The following is a 15,313-nucleotide window of genomic DNA, read 5'->3' as shown; positions in this document are numbered from 1 at the left end:
AGATTGAGAATGTATGTGAATTAGTTAAATCACCAAATTTAAGTTGAAAATACATGTGTACTCATCTTTTTTTTGTATATTTTAAATTTATTATTTATCATGTTGAAAAGTCAATAAGTTCCATTATTATTCTTACATTATATATATATATATATTATAATTTCAAAATTAAATGATTTATGATTATTTCTATTTATGGTACAAGCAAAGAATATTATAGGATGCTGGCCTTTATGACTTATAAAGTAGTATATATATTAAAATAAATAATAATTATATACTGGGTTTTATATTTTTAATATTTATTATATATATATTATATATATATAATCTAGTTTGATTAACCGATCTAATAGTTGGACAATGACTTGATGATGCAGATCCTTGACCAAGTGATCCAATTACAAAGAAAGAAAAATTTCTCCACCTATTCAATTCAAATCTTTCAAAAGAATTAAAAGAAATAAAAAATTGGTGAAAGCAAAGTTTAAATTCTTTTTTCTTTCATCAATCATCATGACTTAGATGCATTACATATTTAAAAAAAATTGAGGTCCACCCCGACATAATTCATACAAAATATATCGAAGTAGACTATCACCTTATTCATAAGCAAGTATATACAGTGATATTCAAATTTTTTATTAATATAATTAATCAATTAGCTGATATATTTATCAAGAACTTCAAAGATCATCTCAACTTCAATCCAAACTTAACATCATTTATATATCATTTTGCTGGCATATATTTTTTTTATGATAAAAGATATAAATGATAGCATACAAAGAAATAATTAATCATATATTTTATTATATTACTATAATTGAGTTTATAATTATATAATCGGTTTATAATCAATTCTTTTTAGATGCAATCGTAAAGCTTTCAATGCACATAATTCACCCATCATTTAATGCCCTTGACATATTTTCTTCCTTCTCGTCTACTAACTCCTAACCTTCTCAGTGGTGAACACCTTTGTTTTTCCCCCTTTTTTTTTTTCCTACGCTCGGACGGCTGCCATAATTGAGCGTCTGGAAGCTCCGGTTTGCGTGACCCACGTCATCATATGCCACAATTGGGCCGTGCGAAGAAATTATTGCATGGACCAGGTCCAGGTGGACCACGGCAAACCTCGGAGCATATATACGGTGGATAACGCGCAATCGGAAATTAGTGAGATGCAAGGGTAAATGCGGCGTGTCATCCACCGTGGGATTTGGCGTGGTCCATTGGACCTGGTCCAAGTAACAATATAACGTGTGATGGAGCGTCCCCGGCCCCAACGCGGCAGCTGACCGTGTGCGGCCGGTTAGAAGCTTACCCTGACGACCACGTCTGCTCCTCTTGTCAAACAACCAACTAACATTTGAACGCATTCCCTTTCGGCCTCTCTCTCTCTCTCTCTCTCTGGGGATCTCAACCGGCTTCTCTGACTTCTTCTGGTCTCCCTTCCCAGTCCAAAGTATTTTATGGTTTTCTCATCTCCAAGCACGAGGAACAAAGCAACATTTGACCAAATTATTGGATCTTACGATACTCTGTCAACAAAGTCATCCAGGCAGGGAAATGGAAACACAAATATAGAAATAGATATAGAATGGCCTTGAGACATCGGATGTCCCTCTCACCTCGTATCCTTTTCTGTGTTCATATACAGGTGGAAAAATATCACTTTTGAAACTTCTCCACCATTTCTGTGTCTCCTGGCACTCGAAACTTGGGAGCAAACGCAAGCGCAAGAGGATGGATTTCCTATCTACCCTCAACCTATGAAAGAGGTATTGCTTCTGGCTTATCCTCCTTCGATGAACATAAGAGCTGAATTCAAATGTTTTCTTTAGCAATTTGGTTCTTGTTATACGTCTTTCCTCAAACAAAAACAATGTTTAGTTTGATCTGGTACCTTTTGTTCCAACTAGCTTTTATGACAAATGCAGAGTTAGAATTTTGGCTTAGGATGCTGGAGGTTTTGGGTATCATAATATTATTGTGAGCTTGCCTTTCTTGTTTATGGAATTAAAAACATATCTGTAGAAATCAAAAACAGTGGTCATTTTTAACTTCTTCTCTTTTTTTTTTTCCTTAAAAAAAAGTAGATCTTGCAGTTAATCATCATGTAACGTTCATTGGTATGGTGATCTTGAGTCCAATTTGCTCTATATTTTCTGTTTTACTTCATTGGGTAGATTGGTCTTGAGCCATATAGATAGCGCTGAACGCAGATACTCGGCTAGTGCGCATGAAACAAAAATTGAAGCGAGTTTCTCGTTGAGCGAATAGCTTTATTCTGTAATTGTTGCTTGTTATGCATTAACAATCTAAAACGAGATCCAAGCAGAACAAAAAGGGTATCCAGAATATTGGATTTATGTCCTAGAAGTTGGATGATGGAAGACTCTATTGGAGATGAAGAGGAAAATGGAAAAAATTAAATTTATAACGAGAAAGCGAGAATAGGATTGATGAACAGGGGAGGAGAAAGAAGAAATTATCTAATCGAAGAGGAAAAAGAAAGAAATCCAGTTATGAGAGAGAGACCCAGAAGGTGATGAAAAAGAGGAAAAACAGAGAAACTCCGTGTGGAGCAAGCAAGAAATAGAAGGATGGCGAGCGAAGGGGATATAAAACATATGGAAACAATCATATGAAAGGAGGTGAAGACTGCATAGAACATTTATTCCGGGGTTTCAATTATTCATAAACTAATTTTTAGCTGGCCGGAATTAAAAACTGGTGGAGTTTTTCTCAAATACTATGGATTGGTGGAATGAGGACTCTTGCCTTCTTTTGATTGAAACGGGATCAGAATGTTTTTTTTTTTATTAAAGTTGGATGATATTTGTGCTGAAAAAAAATGTGATGATGATTCTTGAAGGCTGGCGAAGTTTTACTTTGAATGTTGACCTCAAATGTTTCCAAGTAAAAAGAAAAAATGAATGTTGACTTGAACCAAATCTGGATCTTATTTTGTTCTCCTGATGTTGATTTTCTATAGTAGATAATCTAGCTTTGAAATTGTACTAATATAGATTCTATTATGGAGTTCCTGCAGGTAATTCAGGCACCAATCAGTTTATAGATTAAATCTATTGAGAGAACTAGGTAAACATTTGAAGGAGATCCAAGTATTGGGTATTAATTATAAACACACAATGACTTCAGCTGAGAATGGAGGTCCAACTATGAAATCCAAGAGGATCTGGAGAGAGAAACAACAGGAACCAGAATGAGGCTTATGGATTACATCCCCATCTACATTCCAACAGTTGAAAAGGGACTCCTCAATCAAAGCCGGCATGAGAAAAGATTTCTAGATTTCCTAAGAGCCCATCCATCCAAAGATTGGTTCATTAGGTCTGGATTTGTTGGTAGACTGTCTCCTTTCTCCTTCTTAAGGCGAAATGGAAGTCCAGGAAATGAGTCCTCTCCTTCTGATCCAGCTCATGGCAGCACCCGACGACGTTTCCGTGTGCCATTCGTCAGAAAAATTACTGGGCAGCTTTGATCGCATACTTCAAGAACTGGGTAAAGAATCCTGCGAACATGGCTCTTCTTGTTTGGTTGATCTTTGTTGCTGCAGGCCTCATCATGCTTGGTCTGCTCATGCTTGGAATACTAGATGGAGCAATACCAAGTAGCTCCCAAAGAAAGAGATGGACCGAAGTCGTCAATCAAATACTAAATGCACTCTTTACAATTATGTGTTTATATCAACATCCAAAATTGTTCCACCAGCTAGTTCTTCTGTTCAGGTGGAGAACGCCCGACAAGGTGGAGCTAAGGAGAGTCTACTGCAAGGATGGAGCACAGCGACCTCACGAAAGGGCTCATATGACGCTAGTTGTGATCCTCCTCCATATCACTTGCTTTGCTCAGTATGTCTTGTGTGGTCTTTACTGGGGATACACAAGAAAGACCCGACCGGACTGGGCTGAAAATCTCTGCATTGGTATAGGAATTGCAGCACCAGTTATTGCTGGTGTGTATACTGTTTTTAGCCCTTTAGGTCGAAGATATGATGAGTCCGAAACCGAAGAAGAATCGCAGCATCAGGCAGCCACCACTACCCAACCAAATGACACTGAGCTGAAGATATTTAACCGAAGGGTTGTGGTAACTAGTCCGGAGTGGATTGGGGGACTATTTGATTGCTGGGATGACCTCACTGTGTGTTATCTTTCCTTCTTCTGTACCTTCTGTGTCTTTGGGTGGAATATGGAAAGGCTGGGGTTTGGCAATATGTATGTTCATATGGTCACTTTTATATTACTCATCATTGCTCCTTTCTGGGTCTTTAATGTTTCTGCCCTCAATGTTGATGATGATACTATTAGATACATAGTGGCGATATCTGGCATCGTGCTGTGTTTCTTTGGGCTACTCTATGGAGGATTTTGGAGGATTCAGATGAGGAAGAGGTACAAACTTCCAGCCAATCCTTTCTGTTGTGGCTTTCCATCAGTGACAGATTGTATGCAGTGGCTCTTCTGCTGGTCATGCTCACTAGCTCAGGAGGTGAGGACAGGAAATTTTTATGATATTGAGGATGATAGCTTTTATCAGAAGGTCACCGATGAGGGCGGTCGGCCGGTCTTGGTTCCTTTGCCCCGGGAAGGAGGGTCCGGAATGTTGATCACATCGAGCATGGATTACCCTCTTCGTAGCTACTCTTGCCCACCCAAAATTGAGCCAGCTGATCTACAAATGTCTGGTGATATATTGAAGAATGGCAGTCAAGATGGGATTTCAATTACCATTGAGAGATCATCTACATGTGGGAAGGATTATGCAATGAGACCACCTCTTCCACCACTAATTCAACTGGAAGACAGCTAGCTTCAGAAGAAATAGTAGTATTGGAAGCAAATGGTTGCGCAAAAACATCAAAGTTAGCTCCTATTTGAGGTAGGAGAACGGATCTCCCTTTTCCCAGGAGAATTTTTTGAAGTTGAATAATCTCACAAATCTCAAAAACATTTCATGATTCCTTTATTAATATATTGATATAAGATGGATTTGTAAGGTGTTTTATGCATATAGTTGAAGACTATGCATGTAAAGTGTATTTTAGTTTCAAATCAATTATTATATATACTTCGTCTGATTTGGAATTTCTCTTTTTTTGGTAAATTATGGAAAGTTTATAATATGTATTTAGGCACATACACATGTATGTGTGTATAAACCTAGATTTATGTGTTGAGTTTGTATGGAAAATAATAATTATTATGCATAAAAATAGATCACTTTTTTTTGGGTGAAAAGCAGTGAATAGATCACTTGATCACAACTACACTTCTTTTGCTTGTAATAACCGTATACCATTATCAGACTGCTGGCACTCCATTTTTCAAAAATTCAACAGCTGGTGGAAGAAGTTTGAGAATTGATTTTTTTTTTTTTCCTTTTAAAATCACTTGCTTTTATGTCTTCATTCATCATTATATAGTTCTAAATTTCTGTTGCAACTTCAAATAGATGCCCTGTTAAGAAGTTCAATTCATGAAACATAGCATTGCAGTATACTTAGTAGCTTACAGAAGCATAATTAATCCACAGCCTACATACCATGTATTGCTAAACCTAGTGTGTGCTGCTCATATTTTCAGCTGGTTGATATTTTAAACTCATTTCTTCATGTAATGTATCAAGAAATTATACCAAGGATAACTTCAGGCATCTATTCTTCTCTCTCATGCTGAAAATTTGGCTTATCTAATGACTAGCCTTTCCCTCATGCTTTGAGAGCAGGCAGTGGAAGAATTTCAGTAGTCATTTGGAGTAAAGAAACATGATAAATTGCTAGCAAAATATAGGATGGCACCCTCTTCTGCTCATGGTTTACGAAAATAATTGCCTGATTGATTTCAATAAAACCTAGTTTGGAAAAGCTGATAGGATAGAAAACCTAGTATGAGTTTTGAGATTTCATGTGATTTAATTAAATAAAACAGACAACAAAACAGCCCCACATCATGAAAATATTCCATCGGAAGTTCACATGAAAGAATAAAGAAGGGCACATGAAAGTATAAATATCCTGGTCTCTTTCTTCTTCTTCTTCTTCTTCTTCTTCTTCTTGTTCCTTGGACGTGAGCAGAAACCAAATTCTTAAATGCACATAGATATGCCTCTAGTAACACATTAAAGAAGACACATGAAAGTGCAGGAGTTGCTTGTAGTTCATTGAAGTATCACATACACAGCTCTAATATCGAACCTCAATCCATAGCAGCATGTTGTCATAGAAATCAAAAACATAAATGGGCATAGATATACCTACGGTGATGCACTAAAGATGGCTCATCAAGGTATAGGAGACGATGTAGTTCATCAAAGTATAACACAACTTGATATCAAGCCATGATCCATGTCAGCGAGATTGCCAACAGAAATTTTCTTTTTCCTTTATTAAAGTTTTCCAAAGAAATGAAATTAACGAAATATACATGGAAGGTAGAACATGGTAAAGAATATTAATTGCTAGAATATATTATGTTAACATATATGTATATATATATCAATATCTACTTTTATATCATTTTGTATTAATCTAGGATATGATTAGATATGATTAGGATTTGATTTGATTTGATTTATTAGAATATATTATGTTAATATATATGTATATATATCAATATCTATTTTTATATCATTTGGTATCAATCTAGGATATGATTAGATATGATTAGGATTTGATTTGATTAGGATCTTCTCCCTTGTATAGTCTTCTCCTACCCCTATATATAGGCCTTGTATTCTCTTGTATTGTTGGTAAAGTAACACACAACTATTCTGTTTCTCTTTCTCTCTCACTCTCTTTTACTCTGTTATAATTCTGATATAGTATCAGAGCTTGTACACTTGAGGTTTCTTCATTGACAACCCCTTTGTACGTGGTTATTGGTGTTTCCTCCCTCTCCCACCTTCATATTGTTCTCAACTTTTGTCCTCTCTAATTGTGCTTTTTGATCAAAACCTGCCGTCGGCACATGTATCTAGTGCCCGTACGCAGCTCATGTGTTCCACATGCACCCGCTCGCACTGCACGTGCCCACACGTAGTCGGCATGTGGACCTGACGCGCCAGCCACCTCTCCGCATGTGCCAACACCCGCCTCGGCTTGGCTCCTGTCGCAGCTCCCGAAGCCACTCCTCTCCATACTGGCTCGGCTCGGCTCTCGCATTAGTCGGCTGGCTTCTGTATGAGCCGCTGCTTGTTTCTGAGTCGGATCAACCAAACTAACTTCTTAGACTAGTTTTCAACAGCCAAACTTACCGTAGGCCTTCTCCCAATTGGTTCCCATGCTTTCAAACTGATTTTAGCTGATTCTTTTTTATTCTCTTGGTGGTTTCCTCGATTTTTGGATGGATTCTCTATTTGGTGGACTCTTCTTCACTCTACCAATATTATAGACAAGTCTGAGCCCACTCACCCTATTGCTACCATTCTAGATTGCTCCAACTATATTCTCTAGAGTCAGGAGATGTCTAGTTTTTTCAAAAGATGTCAAGTATGGGAGTATGTCATCGGTGATGAACCTGCACCCATCCAACTTAAGGATGAAACTGATAGAGCACTCCTTAAGCATAAACATGAATGAGTTGGAAAGAATCACTAAATCATTATCTGGATTCACAACATCTGCACCCTCACTGTTCGCACTCAACTTGGCACTTATGCTATAGCTAAAGCAATATGGGATTTTCTTGCCACTCGTTTCTTTATCATTGATCTGTCTCATCCTCTATCGAACTTTTCATTATCTTCACTAAGCACCCAATCAAACTATTAATGATTTTCTTGCTGAGATTCATCCCCTTTGGGCTCAACTTGATCTGGTTTTACCTAAGAATGATATACATACTATTCTCTAACATTATTTGCAAAATCATCTTATTCACTTCTAGATAGCGCTTTCTGATGACTATGAGCCAGTTCGAGCCTATTTGCTCAACCACAGCCCTCTCCCTACCTTAGAGACTGCCATTACTGAATTTTTATTGGAGGAGACACGTCTTGGTACTCCTTGGGCCTGTCCTACTAATCCTTCACTTGCTGCACCTATTCATGATATGGTGGCCCCAGCTCCCGCTCTTCATCTGGGCCTCTTAAGTGCGACTATTGCAACAAGATCGGCCACACTCTTTGGACCTGCCCTACTCGTAAGTGTCGCCACTACTACAAGGTTGGCTCTGGGCATTATCAAAATGAATGCTCGAAGGCTCCTCCTCCTCAGCCTTCCAGCCCCACACCACCTCTTGGACGGCCTCCTAGATCACATGCTCCATCCGGCTCCAAGGCCTCTAATGCCGCTCTGTCACTGATGAGTTCTCTCCATCTTCATATGTCACTCTTTCTCTGTCTGATCTACAGGCACTCTTTGACCAATACAAATCTTAATCCAACACATCTCTTTTCACTGTTATGTCTACTATATCAAATACTTCTGATTTATATTTGATTTTGTTTTTAGTAATTATATGACATTTGATCCACGTCTCTTTCATATTAAGACTCTTACTCCTTATGCCCCTTTGATACACACTGCTGATGGCACCACTTTATCTGTCACTCAAATTGATTATGTCACTATCTCTATCTATCCTTTCCTTACATATTTTTGCTTCCTAACCTTACTCTCAATCTCATTTCTGTTGGACAACTTTGTGAACTTGACTATGATGTTTTCTTTTCTCACTCTAGTTGTCGTGTGTAGGATTCTCGAACAGGACAGGTTCTTAGGACAGAACGTAGGGATAGTCGCCTATTTGCTCTCACTTGCCTCGATGTACCCTTGTTTGTGCCTCCAGTTGTCTCTGCTGCATCTACTACCTCCACATCCCTCAATCGCTGGCATTCTTGCTTTGGTCATGTCTCTTTTAGTTTTCTTCGTTCTTTGATTTCTAACGGTCAATTATGATCTGTCCACAATGATACTACTCAATGTATGTTTTGTCAATTATCAAAACAACCTGCTTTATCTTTTAATAACAGTGATTCGTATGCTAGTACCTTTAATCTTGTTCACTCTAATGTTTGGGACCCTGCCCTCACCCCACCAGCGGTGGGTCCCACTATTTTGTTATCACTATTGATGATTAACTTTGCTTTAGTTGGCCTTATTTGTTTAAAAATCGATCTGAACTTTATCAAATTTACTCAGATTTTGCGGCAATGGTTCACACACAATTCTCTTGCCACATCAAACATCTCCGTTCTGATAATGATGGAATATAGGGACTCCTTCTTTCATCTCTTATGCCAACATGGCACCCTTTTCTAGTATTCTTGTTCAGGCACCTTTGCGCAGATGGTCGGGCAAAGTGCAAGCATTGTCACATTCTCGATATTACTTATGCTCTATTTCTCTCTACCTCTTATCCTAAATAGTTCTGGGGTGAGGCTGCCCTCACTGCTATCTATACTATCAATCATCTTCCCTCCCCTGTCACTATTCATCAATCTCTGTATGAGCATCTCCATGGTTGAGCCCTTGATTATTCTACATTCTGGATCTTTGGTTATGCTTGCTTTATCCTTCTCATGCCTATGAGCGCAATAAGCTTTAGAGTCACTCTCGGCTCTGTTGCTTCTTGGGCTATAGTCTAGAGTACAAGAGCTATCGCTGTTGGGATCCTATGTCACAGCATCTTCATATCTCTCGTCATATTATTTTTTGAGAATATGCGATATTTGTTTTATTGTCTCAGTTCCACCCCTCTATCATTTGCTCCCCTCCCTACTTCACTTCTTGTCTCCTTGATCTTTTTCCTCTTGAGTCTCCCGAGTCTCTCGAGTCTCCATCGTCTTTTTCACAAGTCCCCTTACGTCCTTTCCACACTGACTTCATCATTGAGCCTTTTTCTCCTTACAGTGCTGTCACCCCTACACCACCGCCTCCTCCCCCCGTGGGCTAGCCTCTCCTCAGGGATTCAAGCTCCATACTGTTCGTCGATCCACTCATCCCATTGAGAGTAATCCTTCCTCTTATCTCTAGAAAAACTTTCATTATTATTCCACTATTTTGATCTTTCATGAGCCTCGCACCTATCGTAAGGCTTGTTTTGACCCACGTTGGCAGCAAGCTATGCAGGAGGAACTTCAGGCCTTAACTCATACTCACATTTGGATAGTTGATCTACCTATAGAAAAGTCCACTGTTAGATGCAAATAAATCTACAGGGTCAAAACCCACTCAGATGGGTCTCTTGAGTGATATAAGGCTTATCTTGTGGCCAAGGGCTTCACACAGGAATACGGTGTAGTCTTTGATAAAATATTTGCCCCTATTACTTGTCTTACTTTAGTTTGCTCTCTCATTGCCATTGCTGCACTTCATCGTTGGCCCTTTTTTCAAATAGATGTCAAGAATGCCTTTCTCAATGGTAACCTAAGAAATCTACGTACAACTACCTCCTGATCTTGATGTCCCCTTCAGACTTTCTATAGGCTCAAACAGGCTCTTCGGACATAGTTTGCTAAGTTCAGCAGTATTGTTCATAATCTTAGTTTCTCCTTCAGCCCTCAGGATCCTGCTCTCTTTGTCTGGCACTCTTCACATAGCACTGTCTTACTTCTTCTGTATGTTGATCATATAATTATCTTTGGTGATGATGCTGATGGTATTTCTGATCTTAAAGGGCATCTCCAACATCAGTTTGAGATGAAAGATTTAGGCCACTTATACTACTTCCTTGGCCTTGAGATCACTTCTGACTCTACTGGTTATTCTCTCTCTTAAACCAAGTATGCCTCTGATCTTCTTATCATGCCGGCATCACCGATACCAAGGTTGTCTCCACTCCACTAGAACCACATAGTCATTTCAATTCTACTGATGGGATGCCTTTTTTCGACCCTACTCGATATCACCAGCTGGTTGGAGGATCGGTATATTTGACTTTCACCTATCCTGACATTGCATATGCAATTCATTTGGTTAGTTAGTTCCTTGCTGCCCCTCATACTTATTATGCTGCTATCCTCTGGATTCTTCGTTATGTATGAGGCATCCTACACTATGGTTTTCATTAATCTGCCCAATCTCCATTTGTGCTTGTTGCCTACTCTGATGCTGATTGGGCTAGTGATCCTACTGGTTGAAAATCTATCATTGATTTTTGCTTGTTTTTGGACACCTCTCTTATCTCTTGACGGAGTAAGAAATAGATGAAGGTTATCCATTCCAATGCCGAGGCAAAATATCGAGCTCTTGCTAATATAGTGGGAGAGTTGATTTGGCTTCGGTGGCTTCTCACTGATATGAGTGTGGTTCATGATGGCTCCACTATTCTTCATTGTGACAATCACAGTGCTATTGAGATTGCCCATAATGATATCTATCATGAGCACACCAAACACATTGAGATCGACTGTCATTTTATTCATGGTGAAATCATTCATCATACAGTTCATCTTCATCATATTTTCTTTGGGGATCAAATTGCAGATATCTTCATCAAATCTCATCCTCCAAGTCGATTTCGAGAGTTAGACATCAAACTCAAATTGTCATCTTCCGTGATTACTTGAGTTTGCAAAGAAGTGTTAGAATATATTATATTAGAATATATGTATATATATCAATATCTACTTCTATATCATTTTGTATCAATTTAGGATATGATTTGGATTTGATTTGACTTGATTTGTTAGAATGTATTTTATTAACATATATGTATACATATCAATATCTATTTTTTATATCATTTTGTATCAATCTAGGATATGATTAGATATGATTAGGATTTGATTTGACTTGATTTAATTAGATTAGATTAGGATCTCCTTGTATAGTCTTCTCCTATGCCTATATATAAGCCTTGTATTCTCTTATATTGTTGGTAAAATAACATACAGTTATTTTGTTCTCTCTCTGTCCCGCACTCTCTCACTCTCTATTATAATTCTGACATTAATTAACTAACAAACTGAGTTGTTCACTTGAAACCGAACAGATTGGATAATGAAAACCAATCTGAGAGGCAGAGGCCGCACGAATGCTTCGTCGAAGTAGTGTCAGAAAACACACGTCTCCTCTGGTACGTTATATGCATCACAGCAAGTCGGGCCTAAATGGCCCCATGCAACCATGCTTTTGATGGGCTCTTTGAGGCCCAAGACTTAGTCCTCAAGCTACAGGGCCTCACTGGCGTCCATGTTGGAACGAGAACCACCTGGGCAACCAAGGGTCAAGATATGATACATACTTCCACCCTGGAACATAGCTTCAAACTAATTTAGAACCCATGCGTGGGATGCAATTTTTCTAAATAATATTTAATTTTATTTATTTATTTTATTATATCTATTCTATAAATATTTTAAAAATATCTCATAAATCTTATATATATAATAGTATATATTAGATAGTAGATTAGATTAATAAATAGTGAATCATTGATTATAGGGTGACTCGCAAAAATTTTTCATTTAAGTTTAAACTTCAAAGTATCTCTCCATTTAAGTTTCACTTAAAAATAACTTCTCAAATGGCATGAAATGATTATATTGCCTCTGCAGTTATAAAAGTAACACCAAAACAATGCTGTGATATTATAAAACAGTACAGTCTTATTATAATGTAATATTATTTTATTATAAAAAAATATTATCTTATTATAATGTAAAAATATTATAAAATAGTATTATCTTATTATAAAACGATACTGTTTAATTATAAAATGATACCGTCTTATTATGATATAATAGTAGTACTGTTTTATTATAAAACAGTACTGTCTTATTTTAAAATAGTATTATCTTATTGTAATGTAATGATATCATAAAATAGTACCATCTTATTATAAAATAATACTAATTTATTACAAATAATATTATTTTATTGTAAAAAAATATTATCTTGTTATATAAGCATCATTTTAATTAAAAATAAAAAATTATTTTTAATTTATATTTAGAATAAAAAATTATTTTTTAGTATTCTAAGCGGAGATCTGTTTTTAATTTGCAAGTGGGAATGGAGAGTTTTCATTAGTTTACCATTGATTATATATATATACACATATGCTCCTTGCTGGTGATCCTCAAAGTACGCGACATATTCATACATTTATCAATTTTCTTAATAATGAAACCCAATTTCTTTTCTTATGGATTTTCGAGTACAAACCGAAGTAATTCCAGCGGCAAAGAATGGCATCGGCCCGGCCCTCCACCACCAGCATCGGGCTACCCCTGGGCAGCACTGTAAGCCTCCGGAGGCATGACACCATACACCACCGACACATTAACCCCAGCCTTCTCCCAAAGCCCACCATCCTGCAGCAACCGGCGGATGCCACTGCCCACTCCCGACCTCGACCACACGTCCTCCTTGAACCTCCCTCCGCCGTCGGCCGCCTCAATGGCGGTGCAGACCTCGTCCTGTGCCTCCCAGATCATCCTCTCAAAGCGGGCCCGGACAGAGGGTGGGGTAGCGAAGGCCGAGGAGGAGGGATCATCGGCGGCCCGGAGGAAGCTCTCCGGTCGCTCGTTCTCCGGGGTCTCCTTCTCGATGGCGACAGCGGCGTGGACGGAAAGGGCCCAGGCGAGCCGCAAACGGAAAGGCCCCGGGCGAGCCGCGGACAGGGCGGTGCCCAGAGAGAGACGGAATGGCAAGTGATTAGGGTTTGGAAGGGGAGAAACACAGCCGAAGGGAGAAGCTCCAGTTTCCGCCGGAAGACGCTCCGCGACCCACCTCCTTACTGTTGCTCCACGATGCCAACATCGCTTCGCGGTTCTACCCCACCAACACCCTCACTTCCTTCCTTCCGGCCTCTTCCTCCGCTTCATCCCCATCTTCCTTTACCCTAATATTCTCAAGACTCTAACCGGGCTTCGTCCTTGTTGACGGGCCAAGTCGGAGATAAAACTCCCTTAGGTGGGCCTATCAGGGAAAGAATTGTGATCAGACATACTTCGAAAATATTCACGATGATATATCTTTATATATATATATATATATATATATATATTAAAATATTAAAATAAATAAATAAATAAATTTTTAAAAATATTCAAATAATTTAGATAAACATCACATAACCGTTTTTTTTTTTTTTTTTATGGAGTTCCAATATATGCAGATGATAACGATCCGACCATAATTTTTTTCATAATTGATCCGACTATAAATATTTTTTTCTCAAGTCGGAGCATGTGGGATTTAAATTTTTTTTATTTTTTTCTGTTACTTTGCGATTCGTGCTATAGATTTCTCAATGCATTGGCAAGTAGAGATGGCAATCAGATCGAATCAGATATAAACGCGTCGGGTCAGAAATGGGTTGACTCAAAAAATTATGAATCCGAACCCGACCTATTTAAATAAACAGGTCAAATTTTAAAACCCAAACCCGACCTACCTAATAAATGGGTTATCCGATCCGATTTGTTTACTACCCATTTATAATAATTTATTAAAAAAAATCAATCGGATCAAGACTAATCCGGCAACCCATTTAAAAAGAAAATAAAAAATAAAAACCTGAGAGCTTTGCCCTGCCGGATCTCCACCCGACCGTCCTCTCGCTCTGCGCCTCCGTCCAACTACCGCATTGTCCCCTGCCTCCATCTCCGTCCGGCCACTGCGCTGTCAACCATCGTTGAAGCTCAAGCTGAGCCCCTCTATCTTGATGCCCGAAGACAAGTTCCTGATGGCCGACAACGATGAGGCCATGGCCAATCTCCTCGAGCTCTAGATCTGGCTCTGGTAATCAGAGGAGGACGAATAGGAGCATGAGGAGAAAGTGAGGATGAGCAGTACTGTCATGGTGGAGGAGCAAGGTGGCGATGAGAAGGTCTAGAGAACGACTGACGTTGGAACGGGGGGCCATCATTGTCGCGGGCTTTCTCTAAGGAAGAGGAGGAGAGAGGGAAGGAAGGGGACATCATGATCATCGTCACCAGTGCGAGTGGCGGAGTGAGCAACTGCAGGGGCGGCGCAGGCATTGCAAGGGCGACTGCGTGAAGGAACTCGCCCGCCGGCATGGAAGAGGGAGGCGATGGAGGGTGAGGCAGTGGGAATTGAGAAGTATTTAAGGATTTTAAGTTTTTTGGAGAAGAAGAAGAAGATAAAAGGGAAAGCACGTTGGGCCATTCAAATTTTTTGAAAAAGGAGATCAAAATTGAAACGGACCGTCCAAATTTTATCAAAATTTAAATATTTTAAATAAAAAATATAAACAGATTAAATAGGTTGGGTAGGTTGGAAACTTTAAATCCAAATTCGATCCATTTAATAAATGGGTTAAACAGATCGATCTATTTACGATCTAAATCTGTTTAATATCAAATTTAAATC

General features: G+C 38.7%; 1 protein-coding gene across 1 annotated transcript; it reads left to right on the top strand.

Moving 5' to 3' along the window:
- The first annotated feature begins 3,168 nt into the window (after positions 1 to 3,168).
- Positions 3,169 to 5,110, top strand: LOC140859701 (uncharacterized). The gene is given in 2 exon segments (XM_073261981.1): positions 3,169 to 3,494; positions 3,497 to 5,110. Coding segments are annotated over 2 exon segments (1,608 nt in total). The 5' UTR covers positions 3,169 to 3,232; the 3' UTR covers positions 4,843 to 5,110.
- Positions 5,111 to 15,313: the final 10,203 nt, after the last annotated feature.

The sequence above is a fragment of the Elaeis guineensis genome, chromosome 1, assembly GCF_000442705.2.
Source record: "Elaeis guineensis isolate ETL-2024a chromosome 1, EG11, whole genome shotgun sequence".
NCBI lineage: Eukaryota > Viridiplantae > Streptophyta > Magnoliopsida > Arecales > Arecaceae > Elaeis > Elaeis guineensis.
This window is presented reverse-complemented; position numbering and strand designations above follow the sequence as displayed.